The sequence below is a fragment of the Corvus hawaiiensis genome, chromosome 1, assembly GCF_020740725.1.
Source record: "Corvus hawaiiensis isolate bCorHaw1 chromosome 1, bCorHaw1.pri.cur, whole genome shotgun sequence".
NCBI lineage: Eukaryota > Metazoa > Chordata > Aves > Passeriformes > Corvidae > Corvus > Corvus hawaiiensis.
Genome location: NC_063213.1, coordinates 53,143,013 through 53,167,356, shown reverse-complemented (window position 1 = coordinate 53,167,356; position 24,344 = coordinate 53,143,013). Strand labels below are relative to the sequence as shown.

Sequence of the window (24,344 nt, the reverse complement as noted above, 5' to 3'; positions counted from 1 at the left end):
CAGGATTGCTGGTAAATGATAGAAAGTGGCTCATCTGGGCCCACAGACCTGTGTGTTTCTGAGATGCAGCAGATCACTGACCATTTCCCCTTGGATTATGGGTGCTTCATTGTGCTCCCTGTGTCTGTCTTCTAGTTTAGGGGGATGGATACCCAGAGAACACCAGGTCTTGCTGTTAAAAGACTGAGGCAAAAAAGGTATTAAGTACCTCAGCCTTTTCCTCATCTTTTGTCACTGTTTTCCTTTTAATGCAGTAAGGGGTAGAGATTGTCTTTAGCCTTCCTTTTGTTGATTATGTATTTATTATCTTTTATGGCAGTAGTCAGATTAAGTTCTAGTTGGTCTTTGGCCCTTCTGATTTTCTCCCTGCAAACCCTCATGTCATCCCTGTAGTCCTCTTGCCTCTTCTTCCAAAAGCCTTAAATTCTCTTTTTTCTTCTGAGTTCCAGTCAAAGCTCTTGGCTCTCTGTTCAGCCACATCAGTCTTTCTCACTGCTGGCTTGTCTATCAGCACATAGGGATGGCCTGCTCCTGTGCTTTTTAAGATTTCCTTGAAGAATGTCCAGCCTTCCTGGACTTCCTCCCAAGAGACTTCTCAACCAAGCCTCTCAACAGGGCATCATCTCTCTGAAAGCCCAGGATCTGCTGATTGCTTGCTTCTCTGAGAATTGAAAACTATCATTTCACATTTGCTCTGCCCAAAACAGCCTCCAGTCATCACGTAACCCACAAGTCCTTCTCTGTTTGCAAATAACAGGTCTGGCAGGGAGTCTTCCCTAGTAGGCTCCCTCACTGGCTGTTCTCAGGCAGTTACCTTCCACATGCTCCAGGAACATTCTGGACCAGTTCCTCTCTGCTGTATTGTGTTTTCCGCAGACATCTGGTAAGTTGAAGTCCACTGTGAGAATGAGGGATAGTGATTGTGAGACCTCTCCCAACTGCTTATAAACTATTTCGCTTTTCTCTTCATCCTGGTTGGGTGGTCTTTAACAGACTCCCACCAGTATTGCCTTGTTAGACTTTCCCCTGAGTTTTACCCTTACCCGTGTCATCATTATGCCCTAGACTCCCTAAGATATGGGGCTGCTCCACCACCTCTCCTTCCTTGCCTGTTTCTTCTGAAGAGTTTATAGCCATCCATTGCAGCCGCTCTCACTGTCTGTGTCATCTCATGCCTACATGGTGGCAGCTATTGTCATAGTTTTACTGCTGCACAGTGACTTTCAGCTCCTCGTGGTTGTTGCCTGTGCTGTGTACATTGGTGTAGAGGCACTTCAGCTGGGCTATTGATCTCACTAACTTTTTGGGGGAGCAAGCCCTAAGTCTTACATGACCGTTTTCAGTCACTTCCGTGTTTTCTCACATATAATAACCCTTGTGTCCTTACTGCAGCATGGATCTCCATTCCCTACCCCCACTGAGGCAACAGACCAAAGGACCTTTCTAACATGTTGTCCCCCAGTGGTGTGCTGCCCTGAAGTATACCTCTAGTGAACGTGGGTTTATCCCTTCCCCCCTTCAAATCTAGTTTAGTCTTTCAGTAAGCCCTGCTAACTCCTGTGCAGAGATCCTTTTCCTCCCCCACTTTGTATCTGGTGTGCCGTGCCGTGTCTGTTGCCAGCAGGCCTGGTGTCCTATAAACCAACCCATGATCAAAAAGCCTTTAAAGATAATCTAAACCAACCCCCTGCCTTTGTCAGGAGTATCTTTCACTAGACCAGGTAGTTTAAAGCCCCGTCCCACCTGGCCTCGAGTATTTTCAGTGATGGTGCATCTACCAGTTCCCTGGGCAACCTGCTCCAACATTTCACCATGCTCATTGAAAAGTTTCTCATGTCCAGTTGAAACTCTACCCTCTTTCAGTTTGAAACTGGTTCCCCTTTTCCTGTCACCACAGGCCTTGGTAAAAAATCTCACTTACAAGCCCTGTTCTCCTTGGAGCCTTCTCTTCTCCAAGATGAACCACACCAACTCTTTAAGCTTGTCATGGAGAGTGGCCTTCTCACCATTTTTGTGGCCCTTCTGTGGAGGTACTCTTAACAAGGAAAGGCTGAGTATACTAGGCCTGTTCATCCTTGAGAAGAGACATCTGAGAGGGGACCTCATCCATGTCTATAAGTATGTGAAGGGAACGTTTTGAGGATGGAGCCAGGCTCTTCTCGGTGGTGCCAAGCAATAGGACAAGAGGCAATGGGCAGAAACTGATGTACAGGAAGTTCCTCCTGAATCTGTGGAAGAGCTTTACCCTGCAGGTGACTGTGCACTGGGACAGAATTGCCCAGAGATGTTGTGCAGTCTCCCTCACTGGAGATATTCAAGAACTGTCTGGATGCAATCCTGGGGAAGTGTACTCTAGAATGGACCACCATGGTCCTTTCCAGCCTTACCTGTCCCGTGATTCTGCATCCAAACAAAGTTATTGTAACTTGAAAATAATTTTTTTGGATTGTATGTTAGTTATTTCTGGGTTTTTTTTCTTGTGTATTATGTTGTACTTTGATTACTACAATTAAGGCTAATAGGTGTAGAAAAATGTCTGAATTACACTTTTCTCAAAAGACTGTAAAAAATGTGGGTTTTTTGGATCTCTACATGTTAGAACATGTTGGAAACTTTCAGTTTCTATTAGCTTGTAAGGGGATGGATAGCTTTAATGTCCTAATCAGTAATAGTAGCACTTACAGACTTTTTTGTCAATAGTTTTATAATCTTCTCACTGAACAGTTCCACATGCAGGTATATGCAGAAGAAGGCAAAATTGACCATTATATTGAAGTAACAACTGGCTAATCATTGGCAGTGTTCTTGGGGGTGGAAATAAATGCCATATGAAATGTGTAGCACACTGACCTCAGTGTCTGTTTATTTGGATTTATATAGAGATGAGTGTGTACAGAAATTCTCTGTGTAAGGTGATACTGAGTGGTGGAGATTTTTGGGTTGTAGCTAAAGCAATTAAGATTTTTTTTTTAATTTGTGAGCATTGACATGTTTCATCTTTGCATCTATATGACAGTGGATCAAGAACTTGGTGATGGCTTTGAGCAAACTGAAAATGGTGGCCACTGCCTAATTGATCCCTGCATTGGATCAAGAAACTGCATTTTCTTTTTAAAATTTGAAAAAAAATATTTTCTGAATTTTCTTTCATTAAAACTATGAATGAAAAGCAGTAGGTGGATATAAGATGAGAGATAGCAAAGTGGATGTTGTTTATAAAATTTAACAAGTTCACCTGTCATTTTTCAATAGTTTTTACATGTACTTTATAGTAAAAATGTCTTTTTTTAAAAAAATAAAGATCCTTCTCTTTTCTGTTGCTCATATTGGCATGTGTTAATTAATGGAAATAGTGAGTACACACAGAACAGTACCATATGAATGGTATAAGGTTAATGCATTGTTGTGCAGCTGCAATGCTGAGTAAGACGTGGTTTATGTGGGTTTAATAAGTGAACTAACCTTGGAAATTGAAAGAGCCCTCAAACCCAGAAAAAAAAAAACGTGTACTAAAAATGAAGGCGTGGGATTATCCATATTATTTTTAGGAATAGTTATGTAAGCTCTTCATTTTGTAATTCCAAACCTCTTCTATTGGATAGCTATTTTGTTTTGAAGATGTAGAAAACAACTCCAGAAATTAAAAACTGGAATGCTCTTTCTTTAAGATATGACTTCACATGGAAATTACTCTGTGCTACTGCTTTTTGTTAATATGAGCTGCAGTTCAAAGGAACATATAACGCTCATTTAATAAGTTCTACCATCTTTTTTTTTTTTGGCATCTTAAAATGCACTCATGTTTAACCGATTCTCAACATAGCACTCGAAATAGCAGTATTTGGACACCAGCTGAAAAAATAGGTGGAATACCTTATGAGGGAGGAACATGCATCATTCTTTTGTTTAACAACTTGCTTCAAGAGATTTTATTTTTGGGGGTACATTTGTGTCGGAACTTTTTTTAAATTTTCATCTGCTCAACAGATTCTGAAGGAAGTGGTCATGGGAGTGAAGATGCATCTAAGGACAGTGGTGAAGGTTCCTGTACTGAATCAGAAGAAAATATCTTGGAGGAGGAACCGGCAGAAGAGAAAGTAGAACAGCAACAGCCAAAAACCTCCACTGAAGAAGAGGTGCCAACAGCAGACAAAGAGGTAATTAAAACTGAAAAGAAAGAGCAAGAAGATGAAGAAGAAAAGCCAAAAAAGAAGAAAGAGAAGGAGAAAGCAGCTGAACCTGATGCTGTGGCTGATGAGCAAACAAATGAACCAAAAAAATGGAATTTGCGCAGGAACCGACCTCTGCTGGATTTTGTATCGATGGAAGAACTAAATGACATGGATGACTATGATAGTGAAGATGACAATGACTGGCGGCCTACTGCTGAGAAAAAAAAAGGAAAGAATGCACTGCGGAAAGAGGGGAGTGATGGAGATAATGAAGATGATGAAGATGACGGGAGTGGAAGTGATGAGGATGACAATGATGAGGAAGGTAATGAAGAAGATAATAGCAGCACCGCTAGCGATGGAGGCTCCAAGAAGAAGAAGAGTAAAGTTCTTAACAGGAATAATGCAGATGATGAGGAATTGACAAATGATAGCCTGGCTCTTTCACAAAGCAAGAGTAATGAGGTAGTGCAACCAACTTTCTATAATATATCTGTTGACAAGTGGAATCTACTCCCCAGTAGCTATTCTGTTAATATTAAAAGTTAAACTGATTGGCTGGAGTTGTGTTTACACAATAATAAGTGAATAAATGAAGCAGGAAAAATTATGCTAAATAGGCACTGCATATTAAATAACCTTGCTTGGACCATTTGACCAATCTAATGCCACTAAAGTCAATAGAGGGACTTCTCTTGGCTTTAAGGAGATTGGATTTAGTACTAAAACAAATAGGAGGTCCAGTATGCAAACCAACGTGTTAACGAGACTTCTAGTTCTGTTTTAATGTAAATGTTGTATACTTGTAATGTTCTGAAGGTTAAATGCATCTGTGATATAATCATAAAACAGATAAATGAGACATTACTCTTTGCCCTTTTTTGTGACAAACATCAGAGTCTGAACACAAAGTTCACTTATAGAAGAATTTTAAGTAAAGAAATATGCACACTAGGTTTAAAATCAAATAGAATAATTATGATCATTTATGTTGGATTTGCTTATATAGTCACAAATGAACTAACTTCTTACCATACTAAAAGCATTTGGGTACTATGATTATTATATTAAATATCTTCTGATTACAGAATCTGAAAATTACATATATAAGTGTTTAATAAAGTAACCTTTTTTTTCCCTATGCACAATTACAGTTGCCTTGAAGATTGTGCCTGTGGAAAAATTAGGATACCAGGTTGTCACTGTGGATGACTTCATGTTCTGCTATAGCAAAATTCTGAACAAAATAAACAGAATTGCTGTAAAATCTACATGCAGTTTTCAGGAAATAGTCACAATGTCAACATAACATTTGGTAAATGGTAGTAATACGACATTTTTTAAAGTTCTGCTGTTCCCTTTAAACTTTATTTAAATGTGTAAAATGACAGGGAACTAAACAGTATTTGAAAGAATTAGCTGTGTCCATTTCAGATACTTTGATAGGTATTATATATATATATATTTTTGTATAGTGAGATATATATATTTGTGTATATATATATTATTGCACGTGAGCTGTGCTGTTTTTATTACTAGTAATAATTGAGATTGAAAAAATAGCATGATTCGTTTGGGTTTTTTTCTTTTTATAACTTTTTGTATAGGCATCTTCTTTCCTTGTCAGGCTCTGTGATTCTAGTATTATTATCTTCATTTTCCTGGCTCAGGAGCTGAAAGTGCTGTACCAATACTAATGATCTGAACTTGAAACAGAGAGAGGCAGTTTTTTTTCAGACTTGCTTCCCGTATCAAAATGGAGATGTGAGGCTACATTCTTAGTGATATATTCTTCAGTATAATTTCTGTTGGCTTGGAAAAATAGACCTGTTTCGGAAACCCAGAGCTGTCTCTGGTATGTCTTCTGTCAAGTTTCTTAGTATGCATGGATATCAGATTCTATTCTTGACTTAGATTTGGAACAGTGATCAGAACATAAAATTTGAAGTTCAAATTATAGTTTTGTAAGTAACAATTTATCTTTATTGCATGTAAAGTGCTGTACTGTTTCTGAGTATGTCTTTATCAAGAAGTCTTGCAAAAGTGAGTATCTATAGACTGAATTACAGACTGTAATTTTCAGATTTCTCTGATACTCAATATACTGTATTATAGCAGTATACTCTCCACTGCTGCAGTATTTTGAATTAGTAAAAAAGAAAAAGGGTAAAGAAAAATCTTGTCTAGCAGACACATCTAGCAAAATCTCATAGCACTGCAGAAAGTGAGTTCTTAGAAAAAGAGATGTTCAAATGCGCAATTAATTTAGGGAAGAATGTTCAGGTAATTAGTTCTGAACATATTGTAGTCCTTTATATGCATTCTTTCTTCTTTCTTTCCTTTGCTTATTTTTGGAGAATGGAAACTGGGGAGGGTGTTGGGAAGGAGTTGTTTGGTTCTTGTTTCCCTGTGATTTTTATTTCTTTACATTTTATAAAAATATTTTGAGGTCTGCATATACATTATTTTAACATGTGCTGTAATTAAATACCACATGCTTTTCCATTGTATTATGCACAGAATACAAGCTTAGCTTTCTTTCCTGAGGTCAAGCATCATTAGTAGGTAAATGGTGTTTTTCTGTTTTTATAATTACTACCACTTTATAGGACTCTTCTATTCTCAGTGAGATGGTTATTGTATTTTGAATTTTTTTTTCCCCTGTAAAGTTTAAATTCTATGGGCATATAGATTGAAATGCTCACTTTCTTCATTAACACCACAGAAATGGGAATTACATGGTGATCCAGCTGAAATAGTATCTCCCACTTCAGTAGGGAGCAGGACTTGTTCAGGAGTTGCAGCAGTTACTGTTGTATGGAAAAGTTCCCATGTTTTAGACAAGTAGGGTCTCTCAGGTGCTTACATAGACTGAGAGCAGAGGAGAGCAGCACACTTTCCAGATCACTCCCTCTCTGTGCCTGCCTAAAAACAATAAGTTGCTCAGCTGCCTTTTTTGACCGGTTGGCTGTCTTCACATGAGGTGAACCTTAATGGATGGGGATCCTAACATTAGAAGAAAAATTTGATGTCCTTTCATCATTGCTTGTTTGTTTGGGTCTTTTGGTCCATGTTTGCATAGGTTCTCACTGCCTAGACAACCAGTCTTATTTCACTCTTGTTTTTACAATGCAATTCTGTTTCTTAATTTGAAGTAATACTTTGGTGGTTTTTTTTAATTACCAGACCTTGGGCTTCTAGAACAGTAGAGATTACAAATTTCTTTTAAGCTTCTTTCAGTGAAGCCAAATAACAGTTTAAGTCGAAGGTACTGTCAGAAAAAGCTGATTTCTGTGGAGTTGTCACAGGCATCGGAGAAATCTGTGCCATAGCACAGTTAATCTGCCAAAGTTAGGGAGCATCTGCTGCCATTTTCCTATCTGTAATGTGAATGGTAAGCTAAACGTGGGTATTTTGAGTAATGATGGGCTGCAGGAATGTCCCAGCTTATTGCTTTCCTCAAAATGCTTCATCCTAAAAGGAGGATGTTGGAAGAGATGCTCCGTAAGTCTGAGCTCTGTTTAAGAGAATCTTCTGTTGTTCACAATTAATTTCCCTCCTGTAAGCAGTGTGACTCTGTGAATGTTCCTTTCTACTTCTACATGAGCTCATGTTCCCTTAGGCATAGTATAGGTGCTGTATTTTATAAATGGGGGACTGGAATTTAAAAAAAAAAAAAGTTTGAGAGGGCATCTTCCACCCTAATTTTTTTTTTTTTTTTTTTTTTTTGGATGCCACAGCAGTTTTGGAATATTTTTGCATCTTTATCTTTGACATTTTGAATGGTACCATTGAACTCTCGGGCTCTGCTTTGAAACTATTGCTGTTTCTTTGTATTGCAATGGTTATTTTTCACTATTGTGAAAAATATTTTAGCCTATTTTAGCATCCTTATATGCCTTCGTATTACCAGTGAAGGTAGTTCAAGCTCAAGTATAAAAAATAAATGAATATGTATGGAGGCCATGAAACTACAGAAGAGACAGTGGCTCTGTCACATAATGATAATAATAAGAAGACAGTTTTACTAAGAAAATTAATTTTACGTACAACTTTGGTTTATGAAGCACTTCTCTGTGTTTCCTTAGAAAAATTCCCCGTTAAAACCCACATTCACTTTAAGAGCACTGGTTCATATTGCAAGTCGGAAGAACAGGGCAGTGTGCATGTTCTTCAAATCCTTACTCCTGTGTATAATCAGAAGAACATACAGTTTTTATAAATCATACAATTTTGCATAGAGATGCATAAATTTGCATTACAACAAACTCATACAGAGTTGATAATTTTTTACATTTTATGTAAATGAAAACTTGGCAGGCTTGTATTAGCAGTGTATTCTTGGATTTCTCAGATGCATGAGATTTTTTTAATTTTAACAAGATGAAGCAGTTTTTCTGAATGCTGGAACATTTGAATGTCACCTTTGGCCTTTTTTTAAATTTTGATTTTAAATGGTGTCTTAGGTATTCCTTTTTGTAGAATATAAATGGTTCAAAGACATATGTTTCTGTCTGAGGAAATAGCTCTCCGCTGACCTTTGGATCTTAACAGGTCTATAGGTTGCATTGAGATCCATGCATCCCAGCTCTTGCATTCAGGGATGAAATGTTTGAGCATTTTGACCACAAAGAAGCTTTTAGCCTTGTGAAAATAATGTTCCATGGTTTTTTGATTGTTGAAAAATTGAGCAATTAACAGATCTTCTGTTTGCTTTAAATAAAATTGAAGTTCCTGGCATAATCAATGTGTCTTCATTTTTCAATATTAGGACTCACTGATCCTTGAGAAGTCTCAAAATTGGAGTTCCCAGAAAATGGACCATATTTTGATTTGTTGCGTTTGTCTTGGAGATAACAGTGAAGATGCTGATGAAATAATCCAGTGTGACAACTGTGGAATAACAGTGCATGAAGGTAATACAACCCTTCATTCTCATTGCAGGAGGAAAGCATATGCTTTGCTTTTAATAACATTTTGACTCGTGTTCTTCAAACAAAACCTTTCAATGCTGGGGGTATGTTTTTGTAATGCTACATTGATCTTTTTTAGTGGTGTAACACCCATCTTCTGCTTTAGCAAAGCAAATACAAGAACCTGTGGGATGGGATGTAGTCTACAGATACTAATACAGTGAATGACAGTCTGCAAATATTGGAGCTAAACACTGTATTTTCAGGGCTTTAGGATATTCTATATCTTACCTATATCTTACCTAGTTCAGTATATTAATTTGATTGCCTAATTGGGATATAAGATAATGAGAATAGGATACCTTCTAAAAGGGAAGGTTATTTCACCTATATTTTTGTTGTACCAAAATGGCAGAGAGAAGGGGAAGAAGAAAGGTATACTCCATGCATTTATTTATAAGTGAAATAGGCTTTCATTCTACAGAAGTGTACAAGGCATTTATTTAAGTTATGTGACTCCCTTAATTTAAAAATTTTTTGAGCTGTTTAGCATGTCCTTCTAGGTAGGAAGTGGTTTTATAAATTCCATGCTCACGCGTCGGATTTCTCATACTAGATTGAGAACTGTTTCAAAACAGTATTTTTCATGCACTAGGATGTATTCAGTTCTTCCCTTGAAATCACTTAGGAAACTAAGGATAGAATTTCTGTCCTGTGGGTCAGGTGCCTTATATTATGTGTCCATGTGTACTTTCAACTCTTGAACCTGTTGTGGTCTTTTGAAGAACTGATCCATAATGTCTGTCAATTGTTGCTTAGAGAGAAGTTTAGTTGACCTAATTTATGATGAGCTGAATCACACTCCACGTGCCTTTGAGGGCATTAGACAGGTCTTATTGCCTACTATAACTGTTAGGCTGCTAAATTTATGTGTCTCGCAGATCTCCTTCCTCTGTATCCATGAAGTTTTTGAAAAGTAATGTGCAGAATATATCTGATTTGGGATGCAGTAACTATCTAAAAGTTTTATAGAATCTTGATAGATCTTCTTCTTTCCCTAGCATAGTCTAATATTAACTCATGAGGAACAAAAAAAGTGTCTTTTGCTGATAGTTATAAATGCATGTTTGAGAATTCCCCGAACATTACATCCAGTCAAAACATCCAAATTCTAAAGCTCTGGAGCTCCCTGAAGATTCTTCTGGAAGATTTATTTAATGATTGTAATGATTGCTAAAGTGAAGAATGATTGTGATAGGAAAATGATCGTCTGCCACTTTGGAATGAAATGATGGCAAATCTGTTTTTTATTTAAGAGGAGTGCTTTAAAAATCCCCAAAAGATCACTTCCTCACTTCGCTTAGTTTACTAAACTTTTGTCCCTACAAAAGGAAGATTATAGCTGGCTTTCCTCTACAGGAAAGTAGTTCCATAGTTCAAAAGTCACTTGAATTTTAGTAGTTCTAAATCTGTTTAAAAGTAATGGCTGCTACTCTTTTTACAGTGTTCCCAGCAAAGATTCCCTGTAGTCCCACTGATACAAAGAGTACAGTGTGTATGTTTCTTTTATTGTCATTGCGACAAAGTAAAATAGATTAATTCAGAAGATTTAATTTGTTAGTTTCTTCTGGTAAGTTCTACAGTGTGTACCAGGTAATTGACTATAGATGTTGGTTAATTTTTCACACTTGTGGTTGAGTGTTTAGTTAGCTCTTTGCAATTAATTTTAATAATAAATACTTGGAAGTGTATACAAAGCAGTTGTGAGGTTCTGTTTGAATAGGTGAATTCTTAGAGGAAAACAAGCAAGCTGTGTATGTGAAAGTAATTGATGACTGTGATAAAAATGCAAATTTCCACAGCAACAATTTGAAGCTGAACAATTCGGAGTTTTACTTGACATTTTATGTGTATGTTTCATTACTAGATATGTATGAATATAGTTTCAAGTAGAAATGGACATTTATTTTGTTGTGTTTGTTTCTGTACTTTGATATTTTCTAATGATAAGTAAGGGCAGGTGCTATTTTAAATCTGAGCTTTTTTCAGTAATTTGTTTAAATAATTGCTTGCAGCAAATAAAAATATTATTGCTGTGGTTTAACCCCTGCCAGCCACCAAGCCAAACATGGCCACTCGTTCACTTCCCTACCAGCAGGATGGGGAGAGAATGAGAAGGGAAAAAGCTGGAAAACTTGTGAGTTGAGTTAAAGACAGTTTAATAGGGAAAGCAAAAACCACACACACAAGCAAAGCAAAGAATTAATTTGTAGCTTCCCATAGTCAGGCAGGTGTTCAGCCATCTCCAGGAGAACAGTGTAACGATTGCTTGGGAAGTCAAATGCCATCACCCTAAGCATTTCCCTGTTCCTCCATCTTCCCCTCAAATTTGTATATTGAGCATGATGTCAGATGGTCTGGAATATCCCTATGGTCAGTTGGGGTCACTTGTCCTGGCTGTGTCTTCTCCCAGCCTCCCATGCACCCCCAACTTCCTCACTGCTGTGGTAGTAGGGAAAATAGAAGAGGCCTTGACTCTGTGTATGCCCGGCTCAGCAATAATAAAAACAACTCTTTATTATCATCACTGTGTTTAGCACAAATCCAAAACATAGCCACACACTAGCCACTATGAAGAAAATTAACTCCACCCAAGCCAAAACCTGAAGAGCTATAAAAGAATTGTAACCTTTGAAGCTTTAGTTTGATTCACTGATCTTATATATGCACATACATATATGTGACTTGGAGATTTCTGCACTCCTGCCCAGTGCTCACTGACTGACTATTTACTTCTGAATGCACAAGTAATACATGAAGACAACCTATCATTAGAAGTTGCAGTCAAAACCAAAATGCAGTGCAACAGTTACCTTTTGGTCCTGTTTGCCTAATCATTCAACTTGGCTGATTTCCAAAATAGATTGAAAAGTAGTTGAAAAGGTAATTACTGTCTAATCATATAAACATGGCTTGCAACCTTGAGAATTATTTTTTTAATGTTAATAGAAGCAAGATTTACTCTTAATGGCATTGGCTTTGATCTGTACTTTGTAAATGTATACCCAGATCATAGACATAGACTGTATTTATAGTCCTTTGTACTCTTATACATAGCTGCTTGGTAGTTTGAAAAATAAGTTCCAGTAATGAGTGAGTCTGTTTTGTAAATACAGTGAAATCCAAGAATTTGTTTTATTTTTTCATGTTTCCTTTAGTAGGTAGGTTGCCGTGGCTGTGGATATCATGCTGTGTCCTGAAATTAGTTCTAATATTTGAGCTTTTGAATTTTTCAGAACACAGTATTGAATGAAGAGGCTCCTATTTATGAATTGGATAAAATTCATAAATATGCAATGACGTTTACCTGCATTTAGTAGTATGCCCATTTCCTGCAGTCTGATTTTGATTCTTAACAGTTGCCTTTTCCCTAGAATCAAAGCCAGTTATTCCTAAATGCCCAAAGCAAGCTGCTGGAATATCACAGAGGTTTCCTTCCTAGTTTTTATATGCAATATCAAGTGGTATTATGAATGAGCATGTTTTCTCTTCTTCTCTGTAGCAAGGTAAACAATTATTTGGAAGGAGTGCACTCCTTTCACACCCTACTGGTGTCCCACCCAGGGTCCCACATAATGATGATACTGACAATTTGATTGTTCTTCCCCTGAAGACCTTGTTTTCTCCTTCTCCTTGTTGATTATTACAGAAACTGTTTTGCTTCACAGGGAGGGGGTCTAACACCCTTGACTTATGCCTTGGTGTTCTGTTCAAGTGGAAGTTTCTGTCTACCACAGAACCTTTCTGGTGACTGGAACAGATTTTTCTATGACAGCCACCTCTGTTTTAATGTGAAGTTATTCATTAGCTGAGAAAATAGTGTTCTGAGTCAAACCTTCTACCACCTTTTCCTTTTGAGGACCTGGTGCAGCAGCTGCTTGTTCAGTTGTGACTTGTCTTCCTGTTGGATTGCTTGCTTGCATTAATGAGCTGTTACATAAGGTCTTCCATGGAAAAAAGGAGGTGATAACTCATCTAGGAGCAAGTCTGCCAGAGCTCATGTGGAAACAGCAACATGGCCAAGAGTTAGAGGGGAATTTTCATTCAGACCTAAAGTCATGGGCCCTTAATAAATACCTTTACTTGACTTATTGACGAGTTTTGAGATTGTGAGAAATTAATTTTACTTTCTAATACAACTGTTTGCTGTGTGATGTTCATATCACCTACACAGCCTGCATCACTTGTCCAAAAGCTGTCTTTGCACTGCAGATATGTGTCCAAAAATCTATTCTTAGGGGTGTAAATAACTGGTTCAAATTTTAACTGCCTTTAAACTGCATAAGTAGCATACATGTAATGCTAATTTAATACCCACTCTTACACAATGCATTCATCTACTAGTTTGAAAAGCCTGTAATTAGTTCATGTCCATCAATTAAAAGTGTGTTCTCATTTTGCATATCAACCTATCCTGTCACATCGTCTCTTTTCCCCCCCCAAAAAAAGAGAAAAAATTATTTCTTACTGAATTTGTACTGTTGCTTTTTAGAATTTTTACTTCTGTATGAAGATAATTGTCATTTCTTTTTATAAAAGTCTTCTTTAGACACCAGTCTGTCATTTTGGATAAATGCGTTTGTGCTAAGATCTTGTAATAGCAGAACACCCCCAACTGTGTTGTCAGTTTTTTTGACATCTTGATTGCAGTGTGTCTGAAGAAAATGTCTGGCACACATCCTATCATTTGCCACAAGTGCAGGTAGTCCGCTTGCCAGTTGTTGCCCTTGGGTTAGTTGCTGTGAGTTAAATGGGAAAGTTCTGCATTTTTTGAGCAGTTTCTTTTCCATCTCCTGTCTTTGTTTCTTACTGTACTTTGATGTGTATATCAGAGAATAAAACTTCTCTTGCTAAAAGCAATAGTGTAGTTGCCATATGCTCTACAGTGTAGTAAAACACTTTTGCATTTTAATTTTGCCCCTTACTGTGGTCTGCTGCTGTCTGGTATAAAAATCCATTTTTCAAAATCATGTACTTTAGTACTCTCCATTTACTAAATAAAAATACTGTTCTGAATTTATGATGCATGAAATTATTAATGTATTTATTTTAAACTGTTGGTCCAATGAAGAATTGAATGAAGCATAGTTTAAATACTGTGATCTCACAGCATTTAATTTTGCAGACACAGAGTTTACCAGAAAGTTCATGTTTCAAAGTATATGTAGATGTAGTTGGTGTATGCAGATATCCTCTTTGGCAAAAAATTACCTTCCCAGAGAAACAGAGGACCGGATGCAGCCAAGACAAAAATTAGGTCTCTATTCCTGTTTCTGTCAGTGGTATGCATTTCAGAACAATTATTTTAATGGCATTATTTTGAAGTGTGTACAATTTCTTTTTATTGACAATCACATGAAAATATAAGCTGTTGACAGAGTAAAATGACTTCAAAATCAGGGAATAAAAAAGGTTGTCTTCTGTATATAATGACATACATTCAACAGATAACTTGGCTGTAATTGTAATATACAGATGCCATTGATGGAACAGTAAGTGTTGTGAAAATTTTACCTTCTGGAATTTCATGTGTTTAAATTCATAGGTTAGTATTACTGTCCCAGTCCGGCTCTGTGCTCACATGCATGCAGCACACGGCCAGCTTCAGTAAACGTCGGTCGCAAAGAGATGGGAAGGGCCTTTGCACGAGTTCCAGCAGGAGCGTTTACTGCTTCTACTCTGCTGGAGATTCAGGGGCAAAGACAAGAGAACAGTGGCAAACCAGGGTTTTATCCGGGGGCGGGGAAAAGGCAGGACTAGGGACCGGAGACCAATGGGGAAGCTCTGGGGGAGTGAGGAGGGGTAGAGGCTGACAGCCAACCGGGGAACCCAAACTGGGGTAGATGAACATGACAGAACAAGCATCCTGGGAGAAGCCTTTCTGGTCACCCTAACCTAAGTGGTTCTTGTGGTACGAGGGACTTGTCTTACTGAGCACTCTCTGTCCCTTGTAATGTAGGTTCACTGGCCACCACAGGTTAGTATTATACTAAACTATTTTTATTGTTTAGTGTTAATGGTGTTCAAGGAGGTGTCAGAAGTGGAGTTATGATGTAGTAGTCTAAGAATATACAAACATGAGGATTTAATGAACTTTAGTTCATGTAGGTTCTGGGTGTGGGTTCGGCAATCACGAGGGGCGCCAGACTGTAGGTACTTTGGTGGGCTGGACGGTCGGGACGGACGGTGACGAGAGATCTCTATAGTCAGATCTTGGAACATGCGGTTTATTGCAAAGGGCGTGGGTATAGGGGCACTGCTTAGAGCTGCAGCTGGCAGCTCTGAGCAGGCCCAAGAGAGCAAGAGAGTAAGCGGGTAAGAGAGAGAGAGAGAGCAAGAAGAATGAGAGTGAAGAAGTGTGTGTGAAGAGAGAGTAAGAGTGTGTAAGAGTAAGAGAGAGAGTGAGAGTGTGCGAAGAGTAAGAGAGGAATGGTGAAGTCTTGGTTACAATACAATAAATCATCTTCTGTACTGAATATTCTAATTGTCACTAACCAATCTAATACAAGATACAAATCCTATGGCATTTACATACAGCCTATAAGAGTTCTTATATTACCATAGAGTGTTACATCTTAACTTCTAAAAACTACTCTTTGGACCCCTTCTGCTGAGCTAGTAGGGTCTGCTCTGACCCTTGGACCTGCCTGCAAGCAGAGGGTATTGTTCAATCAAGAGGGGATTACCTTCAGTCGGCCATACCATTGTTTTCCAGTTGTTCAGTAACTAAGATTTGGTATTTCAAAAGTGGCTTTCATTTCGATGTCGCCTGTAGTTTTCATATTCCCAAAATCTTTTGTCAGGCAATCATATTTATAAGGCTTTCCTGTTTCATCTTCCCCAACAAGTTCAAAAGGAGCTCTTACGGGTATTCTGAAGACCCAGACTTCAGAATTTTTGTGAATGTTAAGGAAAGGCAGCGTGCTTTTTCAGGAAAGTGTTTAAAAGTTATTTTATTTTCTTCACTGTGTTTTCCAGTCAAAGGGGCAGATGGTTGACTTAATGCCAAATAGGTTAGTAATAATAGCTGGAGCCAGACATGTCCTTTACAGGTTCTGTATCCTTCCCCCTGTTGTCCTTTCAGGCCTTAAGTAGTCACACTATCTGTGCACTTGTACTTTTAGAGGGAACCTAAAGATTACCTCCTGATGCTTTTACTAAATGAGCCCTTAGGTTGCTTTCTGTTCCAACACCAGCAATTCCCAATAATTCGTACAGAACAGTTGGATTGAGCAACTTTAAATTGATCTTCAGTGTAGCCACTTAATACTAGGATGGAATGGTTTACCAAGTAGCAGCTTTGTATTTGCTTATCTATGCATTTTGAAGTCCTAAAGATAAGGGGTTTTAAAATTTTTGTTAACTGGAACAAAAAAATTCTTTCAGCATAGCAAAAGAAGGCAGGCAGTAATAGGTTGAACCTTTGTTGTACTCAGCATTTTTAAGGATGCTAAAATGGTATCTTTAAAGAGGTAATTGTTTTAGACTTTGGAGCATACTGAAATTGGCCCTTCTCTGAAACCTGGCTTCATATCCAGCAAGGTTTTGTATTGCAGCTTTGATTCAGTAGCTTTATTTGGCAGTGTACACCAGGTCAGCAGCAGTCTTACAGTCTTACAGGCTGGATTTCTTCAGCTCTGTGGTGGACCAGATTGTTTTGATGTTTTTGTCAGCAATGATTAATAATAATCTGGTCTGTTTTCTCCAGCTAAAGACCACCCCTTCTGCTGGGTGTAAGTGTGGTGTTTAGCTTTTGCTAAATGCCAGTTGAGGAAAAGAGTGAATGCCTCCTTGTCTGTCAGAGATCTTAAACTCTTTAAAGCTGTCATTAAGATTTATATACAAATTGCGGTAAAAAATTGGGTTAAAAATATGGACCTCTTTTTTTTTTTTTTTTTTTTTTTTTTTCCCCCACTTTGGAAAAGGAGCTATATTTGTATTGTTACAGAAATAATGTTTAATGCCAACACATGTGATAAGGATGGAAATAATTGCAGCGCATTTGTGTCATTTTCTGGGAGGAAGGATAAAAACCAATCAGGTATATATGAGTGATAAGTATAAGAAAGCAACTATTTCAGAATGAAGGTAGGACAGTTTGGGAAAGTCATTATTCTTATTTTAGTATACTGGTGGCACTTAGGCTAGAAAAGCAAGTCTAATTACTTTCAATTGGTGAAGAAGCATCAGTGTTTGAAAGAAACTGAGTTTATTTTGCCATGTGGATTGAGAGCAGTATTACAGCATCTGTAATGTTAAGAAACTTTTGGTAAGTACTTTTAAGAAAGTGTTAATATGTTTAGAAGTCTGAAGGAATTACCAAAAGGTTAATAATTCATCAGCTCTATGATATCAATGGGCCATGTGTTTGTACATTAGTGCTATTGCTGAAAATGAGATTTGCTGGCATGTATTCAAAATCATGTTATTAGAATTAAGAAAAAATTACTCTGTGGAGTGCTGCCTTAAAGCTGGTACCACATTATAAGGAAGATGAAGTTACCCTATGCATGAGCTATATGATCTTGTATATCCCTAATGAAATTTGTCTGTGAGTGTGCTTCTGCACATTACTTGTCCTTTCATTCTAAGATGCTTTTTATAATGAAAAGAAACATTTTGCCATCTTATTTTAATTCTTATTGATAAGGTTCATTCTGTAATGGAAGACTACATTTCTTAAGTGGTTCCTGCAGCGTTGCTTATTTCCTGAATGTAGTTTCAGTGTGTTATGCAGACCTCTGCTTCTGTCGCAAGGGGAGTTGGAGTACTGTTGTTATTTTATTACAGCCAGTGGGTAATGAAACAAAGTAAAAGATGATGTTGCTATTTAATTGCAGAATTGAGTAATTTTACTGCTCTGGAAGCACAGATTTTGACTTGATTGCTGTATTTGATAAATAGATGAATTTAATTTTTTAGTAAAGTCTCTACTGCGTTTTAAGTGTTGACAATTAAATATTTTTTCTCTTACTAAATAGCAGCTAAATGTTCAAAGTGTGGTGGGATATGAAAAAAAACAGTTTTGTGGTGATTAGTGTTAGGATTTTCCTTTTTTTCATTTGCAGTAGTAACCAGTACAATTCTTGCTCTTGTGCAAAATTTAAATAACAAATCACTTTAAAGACACTGTTTTCCTAAATTTGTGGTAATTAAGCATGCATAGGCACCTATCAGTCATAAAGAATACCCTTAGTTGTACTGAAGAGGAATGGAGAAACTGAATGATTGAGCCTAGCCATTACTTCAAAGCAGGTACAAATGAGAGTGCTTAAAAAATATATGTATATTTCATCAATCACCAATGTGGTGTCTCAGAATTGTCAGTTTGTGCTCCACAAATTATACTTTGGTTTTGGAGTTGCACAAGGGTTCTTAAGGTCAGTCCTGCAACTCAAAAAGTAGGTAAATAGTGTTTTTTATTTCGTGTGTATATTCTTTTTAGTTGATTTGCATGCTGAATGCAAAGTAGAAAAGTGGAGTGCGTATTTGTTGACTGGATTCTACTGAGATAATGAACCTCTAGAAGAAAACCCAAACACTCTCCCCTTCCCTCCAAAAAATGTTCATTTTCAGGGAGAAGAGCTTGTTGCATTTATCTTGAAATACATTTCTTGAAAAAAAAAATGCGTAATGCATTGAGGTTTTTTTTTAATCTTTGGTTGCTTCAAGTCTTGTTTTCTTACTTTCCTTCCTAACGGATAGTCTGAAAGAACACCAAGTATGGCTAGAAAAATAAAGTAAAACAGTCTTTTTCTTCTTGTTTTACAGTTGTAATCTAAGACAATCACATAAAACAGATGACTTTTTAGAATAAAACTCTTTAAAATGTGAATTTTGCACTAACAATTATAGTTTCAAAAACGTAAGCTTTCTTGGGTATCTCAGTATTTCTCTCATATTGTTCCCCTGAATCTGTATGTGTGTGTGTTTCCTTCTAAACTCAACTGAGAAGTGTCTGCTGCTACACTTGTCTCTTCTTATATTGATCTCGCATTTATCCTGTGTGTAGGTTGCTATGGTGTTGATGGAGAGAGTGACTCTATCATGAGTTCAGCTTCAGAAAATTCCACAGAGCCTTGGTTTTGTGATGCATGCAAATGTGGTGTCACTCCTAGCTGTGAATTGTGTCCCAACCAGGATGGGATCTTCAAGGAGACTGATGCAGGCAGGTAAGACTGAATAAGTGATGTTTTAAATTTGACATCCTCTTACATTTAATAGATTGGGTTTTTTCCTATACTTTGTAAAGACTCTGCTCAAGTCTATTGACTTTCAAGTATGGTGTAAGTGGAAGGAAAACTACAAGTTTTTTAGTTCTTTACTGGGTCAGTAATGCCAGGTAATAGGAAAAAGTAGCATAACAAAATTATATTGAAGGTGTGCTAAAGGTATTCAGACAGACCTGGTATATTATGAGTATTTTGAATTATAAAGATTATATTATTGATTTTTGAGAATATTCTTCGCTTCTTTTTAGGATTGCATTCAGGTCTAATTTGAGAATAAGCAGATTAATTCTCGTGATGTCTTCAATTCCTGTCACATTTGGAAAATAAATTGAGATGTAAATATTAATGATAACTAATTATCTATACAAAAGGCAAAAACTAGATTATCAGTGATGTCTGATTTGTGCTTAATTTTACTGGTTTTTGCTGCATAGGGTTTTTTTTTTGTTGTTTTTTGTTGTTTGTTTTTTTTTTTTAAATAGACCATGAAAATTAAGGTTTTTCCCCTACACCCTATGGTTGTATAAATTGCAGGTGTGTGGTAATAAGCAAAGCTTTCATGTGGTGGGCTTGTCATAAGCTTTTAAAAAACAAGTTACACAAGTGAGTCAAGATTTGTAGTGAATAATTTTGACCATTGGAGGTAGCAGTGCTCTTTTAATACTTCTAGGGTTCAGATCCTTGTGTCGGGTCTGTTGTAGATTCAAGAGTGTATGTGCATCTTCCTTATAAAGCTTTTACAGAGCTAAGCAACTTGTGCTTTTTCAGTTGTTTTCTGTTTTAATGATAATGCTTCTATATGCAAGAAAAACACTTTTTTTAAAGAGTAAAAGTCAATTGTGTAACAAGAAATGTGAGACTTGATATCACCTGGCAAATTTTATTTCAACCTTTTTATTCTTGTGTTCTACAAACAATTTAAGCCCTATATATATGACTTCCCCTTTATCCTAGTAGAAACTATAGTCAACATTTTAATAATTGTTTAAAATTCTTCTTGTAAAATGGTGGTATGCTTTTGGTTAACCTGGAGGTATTTTCTTTGTTACATAGGTTGTCTGTGCAGAGGCATATGCCTGCCTTGCTGACAGTGGGCGTTATCACAATAATTTATTATTGTTGTTGTGTCTTTACTTGCTAGACAATGTGATATTGCTGTCCTGGATAAGTTTGTTCTCCCAGATGAAGAGATTATGTACTAGAAAAAAACAAATACTAATTGCAATTTACTAATTCACATTACTAATATGTGAAAATTCCTGTGCTCTCTTTTTATTATTTGTTTATGAATTTGAATTCTCAGGGGTAGGGAGGCACTGTAGAGTCTTGGGGCAGTGTCTATTATGTTTTCATTATACTCAGTAAACTGCAATCCAATTCAGTGCTTTTCTTGACATATTAGCAGGAAGAGACTACTGAGTAACAGATTCCTTTAATTCACCATTGCTCTTCATGCCCTTACCACCTTTTAAAAATAAATTCTTCATATACATCAGTGCTAGAAATTACACAAGCCAAACCTAGTCAGTTTCTCTTCATAATCAAATTGGAATAATTTCTTTCTACATGAAAGGTGAATCATTAGAATAATGAGGTGCTTAATTTCTCAGCAGAAGCCTTTTCACATTAATCTCTCAGTTTCACAAGTATAAATGTGAATTTATGAAATTTTACTTCTCAAAATGCTATTATCCAAAAATACACATTCTGTCCTTGTTTCAGTATGGAGTTTTTCTTCTTTCCTAATCAACATCTGTCATCATTGCTGCAAGCTAAATGGATGGTAGAGTAACAAGGAAGATTATTCTTCTTTGATTACCCAATTTGTCTTAATTACAAGCTTCTAAAACATGTGCAGCTAAATAAATGAGCAGGAAAATATTTAGAGCTGGTACTAAAAGCAGCTGAAGCTGCTTCAGCTGTGAACTTGACTGACTTGTGTATGTTTTTTAATAACGATTCAGGTCTGAGTTCGCATATAGGTGGTTCAAGAAATGAGGCACTTGTGTGCCACTCACACTGAAATGGCAGTTTAAATCTGTGATACTGCAATACTTGGGTGACATGTACTAAAACATTTTGAGAAGGTCAGTATGAAGCAAGCAGCCAGCTGTTGGGTTTATCATAGATAAACTCCTACAGAGTGCAGCAGCATTAAATACACCAGTGGAGCATGAAAAAACTGTGCAAATTAAATTGAGAAAGCAGCTGCTTGTAGAAGATGTGTATCATTATAGTGAACTTTGGAGGGTACGTTTAGTAGGCTGTATTAAAACTTACTATCAAAAATCTCCAACCAGAACCTTGGATTTTTGTTAAGAATAATTGTGAAGATATGTAGCTTCTGTTTATAAAGATTTGTTCTATATTACACACCTTAAATTAAAGGAAGAGTATGGAAAAGAAGCCTTACAGAATTCAGATGTTTTTTATTTACAAACAAGCAGTCTATTTATCTCAAGGTTACAGGTCTCATTTATTTTGTGTGGTATTTTTCTTCTAAAAATTTTTTAAATTTCCTTTTGAAAACAAGTACAATATGCTTATGTCAATGAGGTATTTACTTTAGTAAATCATAATGTTTACCAAAATGCATATTTAAGCACATACCTACCTATGCTTTTTTTAGTAGAGGAACATTTTATTAAAGTGTGGTAGTGATTTAGGCCAAGCTATTGCCACTCCCGGATACAGCATGGAAGGGCAGAGGTGGTGCCTGGTGCTCCATTGCTTCCCTGCAGGGATATCTTGTTCCTCCACTGGTTTTGTGGGGATGTACTTTTCACATACTAATGAAAATAGTCTTTTTTTTTTTTTACATTGTATTAAGTTAGGGGGTTGTGCTGGCATACTAGAGTGTTTATGCTGTAATAAAACCAGTGATGAGCTTTACTCCCTTTCTGAGTAGCAAGAAGTTTGGCAGAACACTTGAGTATCTCAGCTTGTTCTCTGGCAGCTAACAGGCTGTCTTATTTGTACTACATTATTTAAAGACAAAGTTGTAACTCATCTTTAAATTTTCTTTACATCTTCCAATAGTTACAGTGCTGGGACCAAATAATTTTGTGGATGTGAAGAGCAGTAGTAAAATTTGTGGAGGCAAAGCAATGCAGTTCTTGCATATAAATGTGTATTTGGGATATACATTATTCTGATTGTTTTAAATTTATATGTTTTAAAGGGAATTTACTACCTAGCATCTCAAACCTGAGTGATTTAACCATAGGATAAAAACTTGTTTTTAAATACAGAAGTGAAAGGAGTCTTACCAGATATGACACAATGGGTCAGTCAGTGTTGTGGCTTGTTAGATTTACTGAGAAATTTCTTACGGAATGAAGTGATTTAATGGCTTTTAAGTAGTTTCTTACTGTTACTGGGATTTTTCTGTTACCCAGTTAATGTCTTGGACTGTTTTGGGGGAAAATGGTAAGTAAATAGTCTGTCCACCAATTTTGTTTATTGAAAGATGATTGTTTTCTTTGTAAAGGCTGAAATACAGATGTATTTTTGAGCTTGCTACTGAACCTTTCGTATTTTGCTTTTTTGGAATTTCTCTTTGGATATATGATCCATGAATAACATGAAACTTAATAAATCTGAGTGATAAAGCATTGTAGGTCTAAGGACCATTGATGAGAAGTGTGCTGCTTTGGGAAACCAGGACTACATGGAGCTCCTGAATAGTATAACCATGAGCTTCAGTATTTCTCTCATCTGTAAGGAGCTAGTTAATAACAGTAGCTGTTCTAAGTGCACTTGAACCCAGGATGTTATTGCTCTGAATTTTTTTAATTGACCTAAAAAGGAAAGAGGAGGGAGAAGAGATAGGCTGAAAAGTGGTAGAAGATTGGAAAAAAGAGTACAGCAGCGCGCATGTGGATTTAAGCAAGTGGTAACAGGTCTGTACTGAATCCCTGGTAAAAGAGACAAGGGAGGAAGTGTTTCTCACATCATCATAAGTCATCTTGAATGCAGGGAGTAGATTCTATTATTTGATTAGAACAGAAGAGAGTTTTAGTCTTCACTAGTGATACATTTACTGTTAAAACAGTAATGACTGGGAAGATTGTAAAGTGCTGAATTAACACACTTGCTGAGGCTCAAACAGGGTATTTCAGCTCAGTTATGTCTGACATCCCTAGTTGTATTACATGTCATGTGGGACTTTCTAGGTTCAAAGTGTTAGCTACAGTCTCTGCAACTGAAAGGCCATTTTCTTGAATATTTTAAGTTAACAAAAAAAGAGCAGTCTTGACCCTCCGTCTATCACAGTTTTCTCCCATCTGGTGATTTAGCAAGGAGTAGCAAATACTTCCTGAATTTTGATAAAATAGTAAGATTATTTGGAGTAGTTTGTCTCAGTTAATTTGGGTCATACATGCTGTGCAGAACAGATTTTGAGTTTGTCACTAACTGATGGTTTGTGACAATGAGCATTGGATCTTTTAGAAAATGTTCATTACATAAGAAGAAAAGGAAAATTTGTCTTCTGCTCCAAGGCTGTTTGGGTAGCTGAGAGTTTCAGGAGGTTAGGAAGATGCCTGTCAAAAGCAGACTTGAGGTTGAAGCCTTTACCATTGTGTAAATTACTATACGCTATTTAATTACTATACATTAAGGTCCAGATTAATTTTCTGCCCCTCAGGGCTGAAGATTACTCCCCCGTTTGTTCATGGCCAGTGAGGAAGGGAACAGCTAAGTAACAGTCTGTTCATCTGAGTTTCAGATAGGCCTTTCTATAATACTATTCAGATGTGTTTATTACTGAAGGCAAGTCCTATCTGTTTGCTTAAAACTAGCTAGTTCTGGTGATACTAACAGGTGTAACTAACAGTGCAAAGTCTGACTGATGCTGTGTTTATGCTATATGCTCAGAGCTCAGTGTTGGTGTGACTACCTGTATAATTTTGTTCCTCCCCTTCCTACCCCTTACCACATCATTAAAGTGTCTGTCTGCCTTAGCT

The 24,344-nt window shown here is 36.9% G+C and overlaps 1 protein-coding gene across 4 annotated transcripts in view; it reads left to right on the top strand.

The window, feature by feature from the left end:
- The window catches only part of PHF14 (PHD finger protein 14), a 164,097-nt gene that overhangs the window by 9,198 nt on the left and 130,555 nt on the right, over positions 1 to 24,344 (top strand). For all 4 annotated transcript variants that reach the window (XM_048304706.1, XM_048304686.1, XM_048304696.1 and 1 more), the window contains exons 3-5: positions 3,988 to 4,637; positions 8,944 to 9,088; positions 19,158 to 19,317. In XM_048304706.1, coding sequence (XP_048160663.1) covers positions 3,988 to 4,637; positions 8,944 to 9,088; positions 19,158 to 19,317 — 955 coding nt within the window. The remainder of the gene's footprint in view (positions 1 to 3,987; positions 4,638 to 8,943; positions 9,089 to 19,157; positions 19,318 to 24,344) is intronic.